The sequence below is a fragment of the Amphiura filiformis genome, chromosome 2 (assembly GCF_039555335.1).
Source record: "Amphiura filiformis chromosome 2, Afil_fr2py, whole genome shotgun sequence".
NCBI classification, from domain to species: domain Eukaryota; kingdom Metazoa; phylum Echinodermata; class Ophiuroidea; order Amphilepidida; family Amphiuridae; genus Amphiura; species Amphiura filiformis.
The window spans coordinates 82022898-82043398 of record NC_092629.1 but is presented as its reverse complement, the minus strand read 5'-3'; the positions used below and the strand labels follow the sequence as shown (position 1 = coordinate 82043398).

The window sequence follows — 20501 nt, the reverse complement described above, 5'->3', positions numbered from 1 at the left end:
GAAAGATTTTTAAAATTGGGGACCCCAAAAAATGACCCCAACATGGGGGTCACAAGTACTTAAGTCCGCAGTTTGTGTGAGAGTATTTTGGTCTCTCATTTTCTTAAGGAAGCATATATAGGGGGTGAGAGTCTCGTATGTCAAATAGAAATAGGGGCACTCTATCGATTAGTGGCATCAAATAATGGCTACGACGTGTGGTTAGCATGTTCTGAGGACCCGATTTTTGGCCATGTCCCCACTATTACGGTTTTGAAAGGGGGAGAGAGAGATGGGCACAGGAGATTATAGAGTGAGTTAGATTCAGATTTGAATTTTATCAGAAAAGAAATGAAATGAAATTGAGTGAAAAGATGAAAAAAGAAAGAATTTGATTCCTTTCTCTCTTTCGGGACCTCTCTAGTAATATTGGATCCTTGTTCCTTCTTGATATCATTTGATCCATGTAGTTACTTTACACTTGATGAGATTCGTGGATGGGAGGATAATTGTGTGATTATATTCATGAAGAGGAAAGAAAGAAGAAACCATTTCTGCATTCTAACACTAGGATCCACAACATGCTCACCTATCAGGGCATAGTTCTTTAACCCCAATACAAACTTGTACATTCCTTGAATGACCTCTGAAAATTTAGATACAAAAATTCATACTTTGCAACTTGAGTTCAAATTTTGCACCATGATTGTTTAATAAGGTTATTGAACTATGCCATTGGGATGAGGCCATTGTGGTCTACAGTGTAAAACTTGTGAAGAAAAGTTGGAAAATCAGTCAGTGTCAGTTTCACTGAATTTAAAACAAAATGAGAGTACATTAACCTGTACACTGCTGACTTGAATCACTTGATATTCAACTTAGTCTTTCTATAGTTTGATCAGCTCATAATCAGTGGGCCTAACATCACAAAAAAAATATTTCAAGAATTGGCTAGTGACATCTCACTAGACTAGAAGTATCACAAATTATTAGTTCAAACTCTATATACTTTGTCTACTTTATTCAATATAGAGTGAGGCAGGACAACTATATCACTCTAAAACATGGTCTACTTTTCAACGTAGTATGAAAAGCCTAACAATTCCCACTGATTAAAAGCTGATCGAACTATAATGGGGTAATTGGAAGTGTGGATGCAAAGTGCAAATGCAAATTGTAATAAAGAGTAGTTTAGAATTGACTATGGGCTGAAAAATTGCATCAAACTTATTACTTAAAGGGGCGCTTTGTGATCTACAGCATCCTCGTTCTCAAAAAAAGTTAAGATTTTTATACCGTAAGAACCCGACTATTCGCCGATCACACGGTCATTTCAAAATGAGGTTCTACCCGCAAAGTGCGTGCCGTGTGTGCGTATGCCTGTCAAACACATGCTTTAATCGTATACGCTTTGCAAAAGCCTACTCTTGCGTGTTGCTAGAAAAGCACGAGAAACAAAAATGCACATTTTGCAGGCATAACCTTATATTGATTACAAGATGGGGGATCCATGCAAAGGGCGAATTATAACAAAAAATTATAACAGTGGCACCGTAATACGTGCAATTGTGCATTTAAGTTGTGTTCTCACAAATCCAATGTCCGAATCAACTGTAATTTTGTAAATAAGCTTTAAATAAGCCATAAAGATGATGCTAGAATAACGAAAGACCTTAACCCTAACACTGCCCATGGTTTTTTGCTATCGGAAGGCAAAGAAGGAATGAAAAAGGAGAGAAGATGAATAAAAAAGTCACTTGATACCCCTGGGAATTGACCCTTTGACCCCTCATGTGCCAAACACAAAAACACGGACAGGTAGCCACTGGGGTTTCGCTGGCCCGGCCAGCGATACCCTGTGCGTATGTGACCTGGCTAGCGACACCCTGTGCGTATGTGACCAAGGGTGATTGCGTCATGACATCACATGGTTTTCCTTGTAAGTGTTGGTTGGGTTAATGTGGAATTTCCACTACACATACAAAATTAGATGTAGACAAATCTAGATCTGGAATGTTATGTAGATGCATATAACATGGAAAATGGAAACAGTGGTATTAAATATAGCATGCAATTCTGAACAAAATATAAGAGCATCTTGGGCATATAGTTGATGGCTGTGGCTTATTTTTATGGTTCTTATTTTGATTATTGTGAATTAGACTGAGAACATAATTTTGCTTAGAAAATTCTTGTAAAGTTCTTGGAATTCCTGTTTTGAAATAAATGCCAGATTTTTAAAATATAGTTTAAAAACACTATTACACACATGAAAAAGTTGTAAAGTTCTTACGTATTTTTGCATTGTTGTCAGAAAATTCATTTTTTAAGGGCAAGTGGTAGCAAATATGCTCGTTTCAAAACCATCTTGGATAAAGTTTTCTTCTGTTCTTTTTTTCAGCTGCCAGGTAGCCATCTTTATCCTTAATAAAACAACACAATTAACATATTCATTATAAAGAACAACAAATAAAATTGAAGCCAACCAGAAGTGTTATGTGTAAAAGAATGAGCAAGAGAAAATGGAGCACAGGAAAACACTGCTAATTGGCATTTCACAAAAAATATTTAAGGATGACTACTAACAAAAGCTGACAGTGAAATATGCAAAGCATACAAAAAACCCGCTTCATCTCAAAGTAGGGAGCCAGATAGAAGCACTTCATATGACAAAGATGGAGAGGATGCGAGCAAGTGATGACGGACATTTAAGCACTGCCATCTTGGATACTGTCGATATGGCTGTCTTACTAATAGTTACATGCTTCTTATTTTGATTAATCTGAATCTAAATTTGAATGTTATTTCGCTTAGAAAATGTCAATTTTGACTTCATGCATGACTTGCATAAGCATGCGTGCACTGATTTTGAAGAAGTACCTGTGGCACAAATTACGTCAAATGCAATACGCTTACCATCTGCTTAGTGCCAGAAGTGGGTAAGTGAAACCATGGTGAAACAGCTGCCATGTGTCAGATGAGTACAATATAGTGTGAGTAAATTGGCAAATGTTTACAGGGCAGCTATTTGCACTTACCTACTTCTGTGACTGTTTAGTGCCAGATGTGGGTAAGGTGAAATAGCTGCTATGTGTTAGATGAGTACAATATACTGTGTGTAAATTCCCAAATGTTCACAGGGGGCAGCTATTTGGACATACCCACTTCTGGCACCAAGCAGTCGCTATACTGTGCACAACAAAATTCAAAATGAAGGTTTGATGAGTTTAGATACAGATGTTCATTTGCTTGCATAGGAATCGGGTAACAACTACATGTAGTTCTGGAGTAAATGTAGTGCTTTGATGTGAAGCTGTTGTCAATGCGACATGCATGAAAGTTTCATAAGATGTCACTGTACTACATTTCGGCAGGCCGTTTTTATGCTCTTATTGTCAAGTTGTAACTCTAGTATTCGCAGACTCCTTGAAATAAATACTAGATTGTTAGAGTTTAAAAATTTAGTATTAAGTACGCTCATAAATGGCAAAAAAAGTTTTGAAGTTCTAATGTATTGTAGTTTTGCAATATTGGCAGGAAGTTCAATTTTTGGAGGCAATTTGTAGAAAATATGTTTGTTTCAAAACCATCTGGGATTAGGTTGATACGGCTGTGATTTATATGGTTTTTATTTCGATTACTACGAATTAGAATGTCATTTTGCTTAGAAAATGTTAATTTTGACTTTCATGATTTGGTAAATAATAAGCACCCTTGCACTGACTTTGGTTAAGTACCTGGGGCAAACTAGTTAAATGAAGTCTGCACAAAAAGTAACTCAGCTGTTATAAATACGCCTATAGATTCAGAACTAATAATTGTTTTCACAATATTTCAACATAGCGAGAAGGATGATTTATTTACATGCATTTTGATACCCCATTCGTCAAATGTTGTTCAATATTAACAACACGGTAGTGCTTTTACAGAAAAAATACCCGAATTTAAAAGTTGCAGTTTACAGCGATCAATGGTTATAATGCCAGCACTGTAAACACGTAAAAGCCCGCCATTATCTTCAAGCGCTTACTTCAAATCAATACAAATAACTGCAACTTTTAAATTGGGGTATTTTTTTTTTCAAAACACTGCTGTATAGTCAATATTGAACAAAATTGGACAAATGGGGTATCAAAATATGTGTAAATAAATCATCCTTCTTTTTATGTTGAAATATTGTGAAAACAATTATTAGTTCTGAATCTATAGGCATTTCATAACAGCTGAGTTACTTTTTGTGCAGACTTTACATTACTCTTAGTGCATGTAGTGTGTTACAAAATTCAAAATTCAATGTGAACTGAAGGTCTGATGAGCATAGACACAAGATGTTTATTTGCATCTCAGATCTCCCGATTTGCTCGTATGGGAATTGTGTTACAACTAGTACTGTAAATGAAGCATGGTTTTGATGTGAAGATGTCGCATCATTGCAACATTTATATGCATGAAAGTTTAATGGGATGTCACTGTACTGCATTTCTGCAAGCCTTCTTTAGAATGCCGACATATTCTCAAATTACTATTCAGCTGTTACACAACTTATTGATAATGCAGAAAAATTACGAGAGAGTTGAAATTCTAGTAATTTCTCATTTTACTAGATTGTTACCTGGTACATAGTAAAACATAGTACCTACTTTGTCACAGTGATACTGTATAGCAGGTTATTTTCGCAATGATAAGAATTAAGTCTGTGCATATTCATGAGGGCAGATTGTTCTATTGACAGTGTCTACCTATGGCATTGCTTGCCATTGCGTATACACAAAATTGTTAAGACTGCGCTTCAAAGTACAATATATGCGGTAAAGACAGCGCTTATGTGATAACTGGCGCAGAGTGCAAGTTAAGCCTGTCATACTTCATGGAACGATTTGTCCGAATGAGGAAATTGCTGAATAGAAAGACTAAATTGTAATTAAAATGCGTGTAAAAAAAACATTATAAAAGTCATGTGGTGAAACATTTTGTTTGGGACATTTTATAATGTGTGGGAAGCAGGCCAAGGTAGCAGTTTCACACTTACATTAGCAATGCATTGAATCTAGACGACAGCATTCAAGAAGTACAGTGTATCAATTACTCTGTTATCTACCATGGGATGAAGGGTAAGCTGAGAAGAGCCGTTCTGCATTTATAAAGATAAATGCTGCAGGCTGTTGCACAAGGCACCCTACTGTAGTTATTGGCGCAGATAAACTGGAAATGTTGTGTCTGACAGTATTTGTCAATCAAATACGGAGACTTAGCTTGTAAAAACCTATAATCAAATTAAGTATTTCTTGGCCAAACTGGAACACTGTGAACGCTTGTGGCTCCGCGATAAACACACACGAATATAGCGCGGTACAGAAGAAAGTACACACAGGCCGTACATTGCGTACACGCTTGGTATACTACATGGACGTAAAGCGCATGTTCTAGTTTGGCCAAGAAATACTGAATTTGATTGTAGCTCAAATTTTATTGTGGCTGTGATATTGTGGCTACGATGTGGAGTCTGACTTTACTGTGATACCAAAATCAGGTACTACCTGTGTAAAAACAGTTTTTATACGTAGCAAAATTTGCTTTTCATTACTTTTCTCTTGGTACATTCACATACTTCAGTGTGTAAGTCTATGGCATAAAAATGCTACTCAACTCCAAAATTGTGTAGCAAATTGATAAAATTGTGTAGCATTTTGCTACACGATACCGGGGGGGGGGATACTCAAGTTTGGTTTTGGTAGGGACGTGCCGCTGAGATTTTGGAAGTGGACCCATAAATATACCAATTTTTCAAGAAATTTGGACCCATTGATATACCAAAAGTCAAAATTTTCGGCCGAATTTAACCAAAATTGTCTTAGTTTTTAAAAATTTTCCCAAAATTTTGGGAAATTTGGAAAATTTTGGCTAGATTTAATATGGAAAAATTAGGCTGTTTTCCAAAAAAATTGAGAAAATTTTGAAAAAAGGACCCATTCATATACCAAAATAGGCTTTGAAAAAGGGGTCATTGATATACCAGAAGGCCGAAAATGCTACCCATGTTTGCGGCACTTCCCCGTATGGTCATTTGTACTACCCCCCCCCCCCCCACCGGGCGCGATGTACCAGCTATTTCCAACGCTGGCTGTGAATCCTGGGTAATATCTGGTGACATGGAAATGAAGTAAAATGCATTTGCCACATCATGTTACAGGATAATGCTTAACATCAAGTAATACATACATATGTTGTCTCCGACAAGAAAAAAGGAGGTAGAGCTTGAATGTCACATTTGAAATGCATTGAATCTGTACGTGACTATTCTGTATTCAGTTACATTGTATCATTTACTGACAAAGTACGTTAATCTAAAAAGGAATGCCCTGAATATCTATCTTAGGTATGGGACTACAACACATCTCAAAATGATAGTACTCAAATATTGAGACAAAAAAAAATTTTGCTTGGGAGGAAAATGCTCACAACCTTTGTTTTGGTTATTGACCTTAACTCAAGGAACTTCAAATGAAAATTAAATGTGATTATTGTCTTCCTTGACTTGTTTGCATAAAGATCAATATCTTGAGAGCACGGTGGCCGAGCGGAACGGGCTACGACTCATAATCGGAAGGTTGCGGGTTCGAGCCCCGGCGACGCCATCGTGTTGTGCCCTTGAGTAAGGCACTTTATCTCTATTACTCCTCTCCACCCAGGTGTGAAATGGGGAGCTGTTATGAATACTGTCCATTGAGCGCCGCCCAAAGGTATGAACATGCCTTGGGCATTGTATGGCAGCTGACATATTCTAACGACAGCGGAATATATGTGACACGATCAAGGGAAATGAGTCGGATGTCGCTAATATTGATTTTGAGATATTGGCAAAGAAAGTGTTAAAATTCTTTTGTTTTATATTGTTTTCAGCGATTGATAAATTGATGTAACTTCACAAAGAAAGGTTGTATCAACATGGGGTTTTCAGTTTTTGAAAGCTCTAAATGTCCTATTTAGAAACATGTGTAAAACTCATTTTCGACCAGTGCCGACATGTGACTCATTCCCCTTGATCATGTCACATATGTAAAGCGCTTTGGTACATGTTCACATGTGAAAGGCGCTGTATAAATACTAACATTTATTTAATATATTAATTAGAAGTACGCTGCAGTATCTTAGTTAAAATTGGCTAAAAGAACTGGAAGAAATATGGCTCATGTCACCCTAGTTGCATTAAAAGTGAAGGATAAGTCAATAAAATTGTCAATTTCTTTCATATGAATTTTTTTTAGCAAAGCAGCCGAAAATATTACTTATCAGTGGCATAAATTTTAGCTCCAGGTCCAGGGATGCTCCAAAACCGAAAAAATAAATAACTGAATTTTTCCCTGGGTAACCGGACTCTCTTATCCGGGTAGTGAAATCTTGGTCGGGTACCTGAAAACCGACCGAAAAGCCTGTCTTAGTCTACATGTTGTAACAGTCTGTACTACAAACCATGACCTGTATATTATAGGGAGAGAAACTACTAGGAACCACACTGCTCAACCCCCCCCCATAATCACAAGTACTAGTAGTCTTTGGCAAAGACTATAGTGTTGTAATGCCAGCATATGTGTTGCAACATTTGAATATGACTAAAGTGTAAAAGTGTCTGTTGCACAATAAAAGTAAAACGTTCAGAGACTACTACAAAACATATTTGTCAGGGGTACTGAATATGATTTCCAAAGGAAGTTCATATTTCAGTTTTTTTCTATTACAAAATACTTTATTTCTGGATACAATTGTCAGCCACCGTAATACTTGCATGCTAATCAACACCTTGCAATATTCACACAATTTAACATTAGTTACATGAGTACTAGTAATTACTTTGATAAGACAAGCCAAGTCATTGACATTCAACAATATTACATTTAGTGTTGTTTCCTTCACATTGAGCTATATGGCTTCAAACCATTTTCATTAACACTATAGACAACATTTCTGTCTTTTTGTCAAGTTTTTGTATGATAGTGAGAAGCTATAATAGCTATGACGCATAATAATTGGAGGAGAGGTTAGTGTAGATAGTAGAGAGGCCACTTTTTGGCTACATAGAACCTGTGCATCAATTTTAGATCTTCAAGGTTTTTTTAAGGGGGTACTACACCCCTGCCCAATTTTTTGCCTATTTTTGCATTTTTCTCAAAAATTATAGCGCATAGGGGACAAGTAAGATATGTATATTATTGGGGCAAGGACTACAACTACTGCACTGGAAATTTTATTTCAGCACAGGCAACAGTTGTGGAAAAAAAAAAAAAAATGAGGGAAAACCAATATTTGATCAATAAATCAATAACTACTTGCTTTGAGTTGCTGAATTTTCAGTACAGTAGTTGTAGTCCTTGCCCCTATAATATGCATATCTTACTTGTCACCAATGTGCTATAATTTTGGAGAAAAATGCAAAAATAGGCACAAAATTGGCCAGGGGTGTAGTACCCCCTTAAACAGAAACATTATTTTTAATTTTTATGAGAAATGAAAAATTACTTTCTTTAAAAAAAAGACACATATTATAGTTGCATACTGGCTACAGGCATACTGGACTTCTGGCTTTAGGTAAAGCCATTATACAGGGGGAGAGTATGGGTTTCAAAATAACTAACCCTAGGCAAATCCATTTAAAAAACATACTCCCCCTGTGTTTTTGGAAGACTTTTCTATATATTCCACAGAGGTAGTATGGTTTTCAAATAGGATAGCCTAATGCAATTTCCAATTAGTCTTATGACATGATGAGAATCCATTGTACTTCAAGCAATTACAAAATTTACGGAAATAGTAAAAAGGCTTATTTTTTATCTGAATTTTCCAGATAAAATTGTCAGCAATTTAATTTTGCTAATCGAAACCCCTCAAAATTCACAATATTGAACATTAATGAGTAGCTTTAGAAGCACAAGTCATTGACATTCAGTAATGTTACATCTAGCGTTACTTTTACACTTAGCTGTAAATGGCTTCAAACCATTTTTATTTCATTACAATTTCTCCTTCAACATTTGCCTGATTGTTTGCCATACAGTGTCTTTATTACAGTCCAATGTTTTTTTTTTTTTCTTTTGTGCGTTTCCGTTCAGTTTTCTATCATACAAAGGTCTGTCAAAAGGATTGGTGAGAATGAGAATTTTAATAAGAATTTGTCTTTAAAAAAGACAAGTTCACGGATCAGGTGTATATAGTACATGTACTTTGAGCTACTCTGATCTAACATTCAATATTCATATCTAACCTACTCTGCACTTATTCGACAATAAATAAGTGATCTGAGGCTTAATAATGATACATGCGTCTTGACTCTGGAAAACAATATTTTTTAATAAGCCTCATTTTGCATTTATTTTTTTAAGCCACCTCGGGAGCCACCTACAGGATCTCGTTTTGCATTTAGGTTTTATTGCGTTGCAAAGTAGCAAAACTTTCTTTATATATGGCCCAATTCGTGCCTGGAAAAGGCTATCCCTCTTACAACCTATCAACAGGTCTGATTTCTATAATGAGGTGTCACCGAGTTTGCAAGAGATAATAATACCAAATCTAAACACCATGAAATTTACCACATCACGACCAAGCTCACATTGGGCACCCATTCCTTTTTAAAGGAATTTTTATTAAGTCACCTACTACATGTAGGAAACAAATTTGGCTATAACTACGAAGAAAATTGTATCTTATCACAAGTAAACAAAATAATTACACAGCTTGCTCTTGCTAGCTTTTGTCAGGGTCAGGGGTATGTATGAACACCAATATTATACAGGTTTATAGGCCTACACATGGGTTATTACAAGAGTCAATAAACATTAGCTAACATTCAATTAACTATAGATAATGGACTTAGTTTTGTGCAATGTAGTAATTTTCTGAAGTAAATCGCTTGCTGCACAGTTTTCTATACAGAATGAAGTTTACTTTGTAATCAGGCCTGGCCATGACCCTGCTAGTTTTGATTAACCAATCAGTTATGTGTATTGTCAGCATGTGATGGCTATAAGCCAATTGTAAACATGTTTCTAAAAAAGGCTAAAAAATTCCTACTCCTGGATAGACTCTTTTCCGGGTTAGGGCTAATTAGTAAGTTGTCATGTGTGGCAAGATTAGATAAAGGCATACAAACTAGGTTATGAGATATTAGGAATTATTTCCTAGACTCTTAACCACAGGGCTGGTGGCCTACAGTACCTATTCATGACACAGGATATGTAAGGGATAAAAATATGAGATGTGGGGGAAAGTGGCATCATTTCACTGCCGTGAAAAAAGGACATTTCTAATAGAAATTACAGGATATTGAGTATGGAATTCCGAGTTTTGACAAGTTTGTTTTATTTAGGCTGTGGGTATATCCATTTTGGGAGCAATTTTGCAGCATTTTTTTAAAATCATTTTCGAGTCTTGAATACATGAATGCTTTTTTTAAACAAGCAATATAAAATCAATAATTATTCAATGAAAATCATTCTTCTTCTCAAAAATCATATCAATTTTTGCATAAAAAACATAGTTGAAATAAATGCATAATTTCTACTTTCGCTATCCACAATCTGTAGGTTTTAAAGTTGTAAAAATTGAGTAAAAATGGTTACGGTTGGCATTGATATGCAGTATCACTCCCTCCCAACAGTAGATATCATTAAACATAGCGTTATGAGTTAGGCTTTAGAAACAAGATGCCACAAGCGTTTTTATATGTGTATTAGCTTTGACAAAACATGGATGTCGATCGTGCACGACACAAATAAAATCACTACTGTTTCACTTTGAAAGCAAACTTACAATAAATTCCTACCAAAATTGGGTCAGATTAATTACTGGGGATTAGGCTGTTCGAGTTGAAATCCTTACACCCCCTATGGAAGACATGACCTTAATCTCCCACATAGGGAGTGTAGATGTCAAATGGAGCCACCCATTCAGGTAACCCCATTTGAAATTCACACTCCCTGTGTAGAACATTAAGGTCATGTCTTTAACAGGGGGTGTATGGATTTCAATTGGAAGAGCCCATTTAGAGTGTTTGAATGGAATCAATAAGATATTAGCTACGAGGGATAAAGGGATGACAGTGTGTGCTTGTAAATATGATAAAAGCAAAATTTACGCCCTTCTGGGTAGGAAGGGTTGCCAAACCTGCTAGTTTGTAGCCCAATTGGGTGTGTTTTTTTTACTTATTTCCTAATCCTTATGCTTTTAAAAATTTGTTACCTTAATTTTCAGTAGATGCAAAGGGTAAGAGATTAGTCTAAGAGACAAGTCCTAGAGACAAGAGGCACATCCTAGAGACAAGAGACAAGTCAAAGAGACAAGAGACAAGTCAAAGAGACAAGAGACAAATTCTAGAGACAAGTGACAAGATAAAGAGACAAGTCAAAGAGACAAGTCAAAGAGAAAAGAGACAAGACAAAGAGACAAGTCAAATAGATAAGAGACAAGTCCTAGAGACAAGAGACAAGTCCTAGAGACAAGAAACATGTCAAAGAGACAAGTGACAAGTCAAAGAGACAAGTGACAAGACAAAGAGACAAGTGGCAAGTCAAAGAGACAAGTCAAAGAGACAAATGCAAGAGGCAAGTCAAAGAGACAAGTCAAAGAGACAAATCCTAGAGACAAGTCAAAAAGACAAGTCAACGAGACAAGAGACGAGTCAAAGAGACAAGAGACAAGTTGAAGAGATGAAATCGAGAAACATTAGGCAATTTATTGTGTGATTTGACACACAATTTTAGGTTGAAAATGTTTGTTTAAATTGGCAACCCTATGGATAGGAAAATAGATCTGTTTCTGAGGCTACATCAGACTCATGAATATCCAGTAAGAAGAATGAAACACCATTATAGGATTTAGAACAGAAGCTTACAGTTGTTTATTTTTGTCTTTGATTGATACCATGAGTAGGAATAAATTGGCTGTTCCTGGTGAAATCCATACACCCTGTCCTATGGAAGACATCACCTTAATTTCACACACAGGGAGTGTGAATTTCAAGTGAGGTTACCCAAATTGGTGACACCATTTGAAATCTATACCCCTTCTGTGGGATATTAAGGTCATGTCTTCCATAGGGGGTGAAGATTTCAGCTGGAATAGCCTGATGGCATAGTGGAATATATTAACCTGCTAAAAATGACATCTCATGCTGAAATTATGAAAATGAATGAATTATGAATTGATGATGGAAATAATAAGATTGAATGCTCGTTCATTTTCATCTCAAATATTGTGAAGTAGTTTGGTGTATGCATATTTAACAACCAGCTTTGCAGAAACCACCAGGTAAAATTATAACTTGATGCAAAATGAATAATTTAAGGCAGCGGGATGGAGCCATATGTTTACTGCAGTGCACTACTTGATATTAATATACATGTTATAGGAAATGAGTCACAAAAGCCAATAATTGCATTATTTCCATAGGTCTTGTGGTTCTTAAGTAAAGGAGAATTAAATAAACAAAGGTTTGGGGAATTTTCCTGCCCCCCCCCAAATGCCAATGGGAAGAAATGACACCCCTTATATCAAGCCTTAGGATCACCTTTATAGAACCCATACTATGCTTCTCGTGTGTCAGCTTTATTTGTCTTAATATTTGAGTGCAAACACAGCAAGGCCACAGCTCCCCTCTGACCGGCCTTAATGTTGTATACTATGAAGGAAGGTCAGTGGTAAAATTTAATGTAATACGACATGATATGATATCCAATGAGACCAAATCAGACAGTTTTGAAAACTGAGTTATTATCATGATGAACTTACAGAGTAACATTTCTGAGTGAAATCCGTATGTCTCTGTAAAGTTATGGTTTTTGTAATGCCAATTTGTTTATGTTTATTGGTTTTTTCCCCTCAGTTTCAGGTAAGTGTTGACTTTATGGCGCATCACTCACACCATGACCCAGATTACCTGACTAGCGCATAGCACAAGAATCTTACAAAAAGTAGATTTTTTTTCCATCTCATTGGGAAGGAAAATATTTTAGTCTGTTTCTGATTTTTGTGTGTGTGTTTTAACAGCCTAACAGGTACTTTATTTTGGTGGTGTGCACCCTTAATTGTTGTTGTGGCCATTTAAATGCTGATTCAAATTGATGGGAAATATGCCATGGTCTAATTGTTTGAAAGCCTCCTTAAGCGTGTTTCTATTGAGTCCCCTGCATTTTACCGGTAAAATGCACATTCTATCAGAACGGAATGAATTTCTATTTGCGTCCCCGCTATTTTCCTTCCTCAAGAAGGAAAATGCTACCGCTAAACTCTCACCGCTATTTACCGGTAAATAGTGGGGACTATTTACCGGTAAATGGCAGGGAAGGTCAGTTGAGGAGAATTAATCCCTTTACCGTCTCTTTACCGGTAAATGGTCCCAATAGAAACACGCCTATTTAAAATCTTGAAATATAATTCGAATTGAGAAGCCAGGGAACATTAATAGTGATGTTACACAAAATTCTGTTTGTTTTGGTTTTCGTCGCTCAGTGTTCTGAATAGATGTACATTCAACATCTGGAATGTAAGACAAGTGATGTCTTTGCTCATTGCTCTTCTGAATTCATTGTCCACCCCTGAGACCAAAATCGAATTTTCAGCCATGGATATAACATATCTTGAGTTACATTTACATGAAAAGGGTTGATTTGCAACAAACTCAGCAGAAATTTTCCAACATAGTTTTATGCTAGCTGCAGTATTTTTTTACAGCAGCTCAATGTCAAGATGAAGAACAAACAGCGTTTCTACTGAGTGGTTGCTGGTGAATTTGAGTTATGCAAGGAATATGTGTTAACGGCCCCAGTAGAAACAGATCGGGTGAAGAAGAATGCAAGGTGATGTGAGTGAACCTCACCATCAATATAAGGTACTCAGTATAAACATGCTCAAACAAATTTCAAGTTACACATTTGAGCAGAACATTGAGAAGACCTGCATGCACACAAACATATCCAACCATGAACTACTCTTTCTTCTCATCCCTAGAATATTTTTGAAATGTTCGTGTCAAATTATTACCATGACAAATTAGGTGCAAACTGTACTACTATGTATCTCACTCAGCTTGTGAGGGTGGCAATATGCATGTGATGAATACCACGGTAGAGTTAGAGTTGCTGTAAATACTTCACAACTTGGTTGTCCTCTTAACCCTTTCATAATTGATGCGAGTTACAAAAAGAGTCCCCAAAAATAAAATTTTTCAAAAATTTCAAAATTTCATATTTTAATGGTCATATTTGAAAACTTCATGAAAAATGCATTCAAATGAGTACAAACAAGCCTAGTATTGGTTCAGCGGTTCTCGAGGCAGGATTTCTCAATTTATGGAACTAATCCAAGAAGTCGGCATTGTGTTGATATAGTGTATAGACGGTGAAAGTTATGCCAGGCATGAACAGAGACATGCTAGCTCATTAATGATGCATCATCACGACTTACTTGTACTCGCTATAGGGATATTTATGATCACCAAGAAATTGAAAGCTGTCATTTTTTAACATGGAATCAACTGTGGGTGACCTTTTGTAGGGGAAAGATGAACATGTGTAAGGTTTAGAACCAAAAGGTCTTATCTGCAACACCTTGATAGATGTGAATAATTTCTGCATTTTATATTGTACACATCTAAAAGGATGGCACCTGGCAGCTATTACTGATAGTCTCAGGCTTTGTTGTTTGAAATTTGCCGGGGAGCTTTTAATTGTTCTTCTTGAGTGCTACAGGAGAGCACCAGGAGAGCATTTTACTGGACTTTATATAATGTGGTTATTATTGATACACCAAAGGTAGGCGAGCAATAAAAGCTTTATTTGAGGGGAATGATGGGGAGCAATTGCTCTAACTCTCGAACGGCAAAGCCTGCTTTCTTTTACCTAAACCCTTGATGTCTACTTTGTCTCCCTACATACATAATATTTTATGCCAAAAATACGTATGAGGGTTTTGGGGAAAAATGCCCCATCTGCAATAGCTGCCAGACAATAAATTATCATTAGAAAAATGTGTCTAAGTAAATTGTGGAAAAATGGGCCCACACTACACATGCAGAGGGACACAATGTTATTGCACTAATTTAACCTGGATTTTCCATGCATAATTGCTGCCCTTCACTATTGTGAAATGAGTTATACATTATATTTAATATGCAGTCAAGTTAGCTCAATCGTTAAGGTGTTCGACCGGTGTGAGAGGTTGTGGGTTCGAACCCTGGCAGTGCCTAGTATGCTCTCAGTTAGCTTGAAATTCCCCTGGACAAGGAACTTACTGCTCATTGTAACCCGTACAAAACTCGGGAGCTGATAATCTTGGTTGCGATGGTTATTTGTGGAATGTCTAGGGTGTGCGCTCTTGTAGAAGCAAAGTCCCTGATTTATTAAATGGTTTATGGAATGATGTGGGGCCGTAGTGGTCAGCGACAACCTGTAAAGTGTGCTGTCAGGCTTGTGGATCAATGTCTAGGCGTTGTGCCTGTGCGTAGTGCACTATACATCACAGCACTTTTTTAAATTTATATAATTGCTCTTCGCTATTTTGAAATGAGTTGTACATTATCTTATATAATTGCTCTTCTCTATTCTGAAATGAGTTATTCATTATCTTTATATTTAGGGACACATAATCAGTGGAAATTTCTGTCCATAGAGAATCTGATTAATATTACTCTGCAATCGGGCTGTTCAATATGAAATCTCTGCGATGACACTGATAACTCAATTCCAGTTGATGTGTTTATTGTGCATTTTGCGTTCCATGGACTGCCTATTCTAGCTTACATATGAGATAGATGTTACTTGTGTGATAAATCAGTAATTCAAATTGGGTAAGAGTGCATGAAATATAGTCTATCCATTACATATATGCAATTACCAAGCTATCCCTGTAGTGTGAAAAGAATGATGAACTGGCCTTTTGGCATTTGTAAGATTGGACCTTTAATAGTGTACATTCGTTGTAGTGTGACGATAACATGAAAAGTGATTGTTGCCAGGTCAACTGGTTCAGGATGTAAACTGTGTTCTGACCCACAAAATCAAAATCAACTGAAATTTTGGGAATAAGCTTTTCGTTATATCTGCTGAAACATGTCATAAAAAGAGGATTGCTAAATTACAAAATACTCATTTTAACCGTTCCACCAATTTGCTCCTCTTTATTTCTTTATGTTTATTGCTACACTTGTCTCCTCTTTTTTACTTCTCGTCTTCTCTCTCCTCCTCTCCCCTCTCCTCTCTTCCTCTTCTCATCTCATCTTCAATCTCTTTCATCTCATTCCCTCTACCTCTCCATCTCTTTCTCTCTCATTTCCTCTCTTCCCTCATTTCCTCTCATCTTCCTCTTCCTCTATCCTCCTTCCTCGTCCAATTTGTCATCTTGTTTCCCCACATCACCCACTGTCTCTCCTTTCTCCGATCCCCTTTTCTCCCCTCTTCTCTTTCCCCTTCCACTGCCTTCCCTTTCTCACTTTCACCCTGTCCCAGTATCTCTCTTCCTTCCTTACAAATGACGGCATCACCAAGCAGTCAAATGCTATGGAGTTACAGATGTAAACCTATTTAACACCAATGCATAGCAACAGTGCTTATTAAAGCCTCAAAAACCGAGCTAAAATGTATCAAGTGTGCAAACTTAGATCGGTGTCAACTCGTCATTCATCCCCTGAGGGAAAACGCTAGCCAGTCCATCGGTCCATCAGTCAAAGATGCGTAGGAAATAGGAGGAAATCACAGGGGAAATTTATACAGAGACCTGTCATTGTGTCTGTATCACTTGAAATGCTTTACCAGATAGTATCCTAGCCATCGGCAACTAATCTGACGTTGACTGTGGTATCAATTTTGTCAACTTCTTTTGATTTTTTTCGTCACAAAAAAAGGTTATGTGAACATGTTGTATCAAACGCTTTGTCAAATACTATTCTAGCCAAAGGTAAAATCAGATGTTGACTACAATATCAATTTTGTCAACTTCTTTTGAGTTTTTGTCAGAAAAAAATGCTTTGCCAAGTACTCTAGCCATTGGCAAAACGTGATGTTGACCGCAATATCAATTTTCTGCACTGAACATCACATGGTTATGTGAAAATGTTGTGTGTTTCTTTAAAGGTTGTAAGGATCTTATCAATACTGAAACATGAGACTCATAGCCAGGCGGTAGGAAATCCAAGTGATATCTGCCATACCCCTGTAGAAGGTTTAAGAAAAGGCTTCCACAGCTCAATATTTGGATGCAATTTGGATCAAAATTTAGAAAAAATACTCAAAGTCCTACTCACAGCTCAATATTTAGATGCAATTTGGATCAAGATTTAGAAAAAATACTGAAGGTAGTTTTTCAGAAAGTTTCCTTTAGTATGCTTACAGCTTTATCAGCTCTAGATCCCCAAACGTATCAAATAAAGATTAATGTCATCTTTCTTTACCATGCTGTCTACTGAAGATAGGTACACACTTTGGAATTATGGATGTGTGTTTCTCATATGGATTTTATATTCATAAATGGTTTTATTTTTATCTTTTCAGAAAGTGTGGATGATTCTTACTTGGATATCTGGATGATCGACAGAGTAAGTGGTAAGCCAAATTACTCATTTCATTCTTCACATTTTGAGGTGGTGTGCAGGACGAATTCAGGAATTTTCCATTGTCTGCCGTGTAATTGAATGGGATTGTTATTATTTTAAAACACTTAAAATATCACAAACAAGTAGACCTATGTTAATAAATAATATTTATACAAGCTAAAACTGCTGGGGTTTGATAATGAACCCCACAAAACTAACCTTCAAATTAATTACAGTACAAATTTGATTATTACTGGGTGAGAGTCTCTGTGACGGTTTTAAATTTGGCGTGTTGGTTAGGCTCCAATCACTCAGTGTGCAAATTGAACGGTGCGTACCAGTGGTCACGGCAGCTGCAAAATTCACTTTCCAATACACTTCCATGTTCCGAGTGTATGGAAAGCGCCATACGGCTGAGCGGTTTTGCCATGTCTCTCTATCATGCCGCTCGCGGCCTGGATAAAAATAAAGACTATGTTGTGCTATTTCTTATCCATCTTTGGTATTGCCTCAAGAATTTTCCAGTGTCAGCAATGTTTCTGTCAAAAATTTGCTTTGGAAATTGAATCTGTCACGTTTCCCTGAAGTTGTTTGTGAAAAGTTTGTGTGTTACTATGGTAACAGAGTGAGAGATGTGAATAGTGATGACGGCTTCTTAAAATTTTTTTGCAAACTTTTTTTAAATTTGTTTTTGACAATTTGAAGTGTTTGGGAATTTGAAGTGTATTGCACTTGAACTATATAGAAGCAAAGATGCTGTATTTGTCTCGGTCCCAGCCGGTTTGTGTTCCTCAGTCACTAAACAAACCGTCTGGCGACAACCTGTGAAATGACAATCGCTGATTGGTTAATGAATTTACAAACTGTTTTCAATTGGCTATAGGATGTGACTTGTGTAAGTGACACTAAACATCACAGGCCCTCCACTCTTTGTAGATACCGCAAACGAAAAATGTACCCTAGCTTTAGCATCCACTGAGGCGCCGATCGTCGGATATCGCCTTTCATGTACGCTGACTTGCAGCGCGTACTCACGCATTATTGTGTGGATTTATGTAACCGCATAGCTGTCCATCAGGCGCTGCATGCGCTGAAGCCCAGCGTTGATTGACAGCAAAATTTAACGCCAGTATTTATGGCGTTGATGTTCAGCCAATCAGAAAAGACGTACTATGAGGTTGTCGCCAGACGGTTTGTTTAGTGACGAAGGAGCACAAATCGGCTGGGACCGAGACTAATGCTGTATAAGCCTATAAAGCAAAACAAACAAAACCAATGCTTGCTATCTACTGAAGATGAATTGACAACATCTCAGGTACATCATGGTCTATATATGTTTCTTAGGTGAGTGTGTACTGAAGTGGTTGACAATTTGAAGTGTTTTGAATATTAACTATACAAACAAAGATAACCTATATAAAGCAATACGGATTATCAAGGCTTGTTATCTGCAGTAAAAATTACATTTTCAAAGGACAAAAATGTGGGTGGCCAAAATACTGATTAAGCTGTTTCTATAAAAATTATATTGATTGCTGTCTACCGAAGATAGCAATTGACTTATGATGAACCATCCATCTCAAATCCTAGCTTTTCTTATTAATGTTGCTGTCTAAAGCTGATACATTGCTAGTGCTATCATCCCCAATTGGCTTCCAGGTTATCATTAATGATGCAGTTCAGTCCAAAGATGCAAGCATCAACTGTTGGAAGTACGTGGATGACCTGACACTTGCTGAAAATCGTCCGTATACCCAACCAAGCAAGCTTCAAGATACACTGGACGAGTTCACTGAGTGGACAAACAAAAACAAGCTTAGCTTGAACCCTAGCAAGTGTCAGGCCATCCAGGTCTGTTTCAAAAATGAACCACCGCCCCCTATTGAGCTTAAGATAGCTGGTAAGCCCTTGAACTATGTAACTGAGGCTAAGATTCTAGGGGTTCACCTTCAAAATGACTTGAAATGGGACAAAAATGTTAATGAAATAACAAAGAAATCCAACCAGAAGTTGTATATGCTAAAACTGCTAAAAAAATTTGGTTTCAATGACGAAGAACTAATTACTGTGTACAAAGGTTATGTGCGCCCTATTCTTGAGTACGCAGATGTCACCTGGCACTCCTCGTTAACAACAAATCAGACAAAGTCACTTGAACAACTCCAAAGACATGCATGCAGGATCATTTTAGGCCAGAGATTTACCTCATATGCTGTTGAGGCGGTGCAAGCTTGCGACCTTGAGCGCTTGTCAGATAGAAGAGAAGATCATTGTCGAAAGGTTAGCGAAGGGCTTGCCGACTCAGACCGTACTAAAGATCTTCTTCCTCCATCTAGACAAAGTGCTCATGGTCGCAACCTTCGCAATGCGCACAAATTCACCCAACTGCGGTTCAGAACCTCTCGCTTTCAAAATAGTCCCATACCATACTTTGTGGACCTGCTAAACAAGTAATGTGTAATTTTTCTTTTTATTCATGTGCTCATTGTATCCTGCATGCACAGTGGCCGTGAAATCAACCCCCTTTTCCTGAAGTGAATTATGCAATGTGTAGCTTTCCTTTTCTTTCTTTTTTTTATTATTTAATGATACTATTTTAAAAGTGCAATATTAGTTTCTTTAAATGAAATTTTATACCATTTTATGTGTTTTATAGATGTAATTCTTTAAAAAATATTTTTGAATGTTTGTTGTTTTTATCTTTGTAAATTTATCATGTAATTTGACCTTCGGGTCACCTTTTGATAATAAAATATGAATATGAATATGAATGAATGAAGAGTGCTATCTACTGAAGATAGCAATATGAAACTTCTGATGAACCATCCATCTCAAATCCTAGCTTCTCTTCTTAATGCTGCTGTCTACAGCTGATATGTTGCTAATGCTACCATTCCCACGAGTGCTATCTACTGAAGATAGCAATATAAAACTTGTGATTAAAACATTA

General features: G+C 36.9%; 2 protein-coding genes across 3 annotated transcripts in view; both read left to right on the top strand.

Moving 5' to 3' along the window:
* Positions 1-20501, top strand: part of LOC140146699 (protein-tyrosine sulfotransferase 1-like) — a 200790-nt gene that overhangs the window by 49731 nt on the left and 130558 nt on the right. For both annotated transcript variants that reach the window (XM_072168572.1, XM_072168571.1), the window contains exon 3: positions 17511-17561. The gene's annotated coding sequence lies outside the window, so the exon portion shown is untranslated. The remainder of the gene's footprint in view (positions 1-17510; positions 17562-20501) is intronic.
* Positions 19154-20005, top strand: LOC140143956 (uncharacterized). Its single transcript, XM_072165791.1, has one exon. The coding sequence runs from the start codon at positions 19154-19156 to the stop codon at positions 20003-20005; it is 852 nt and encodes a 283-aa protein (XP_072021892.1).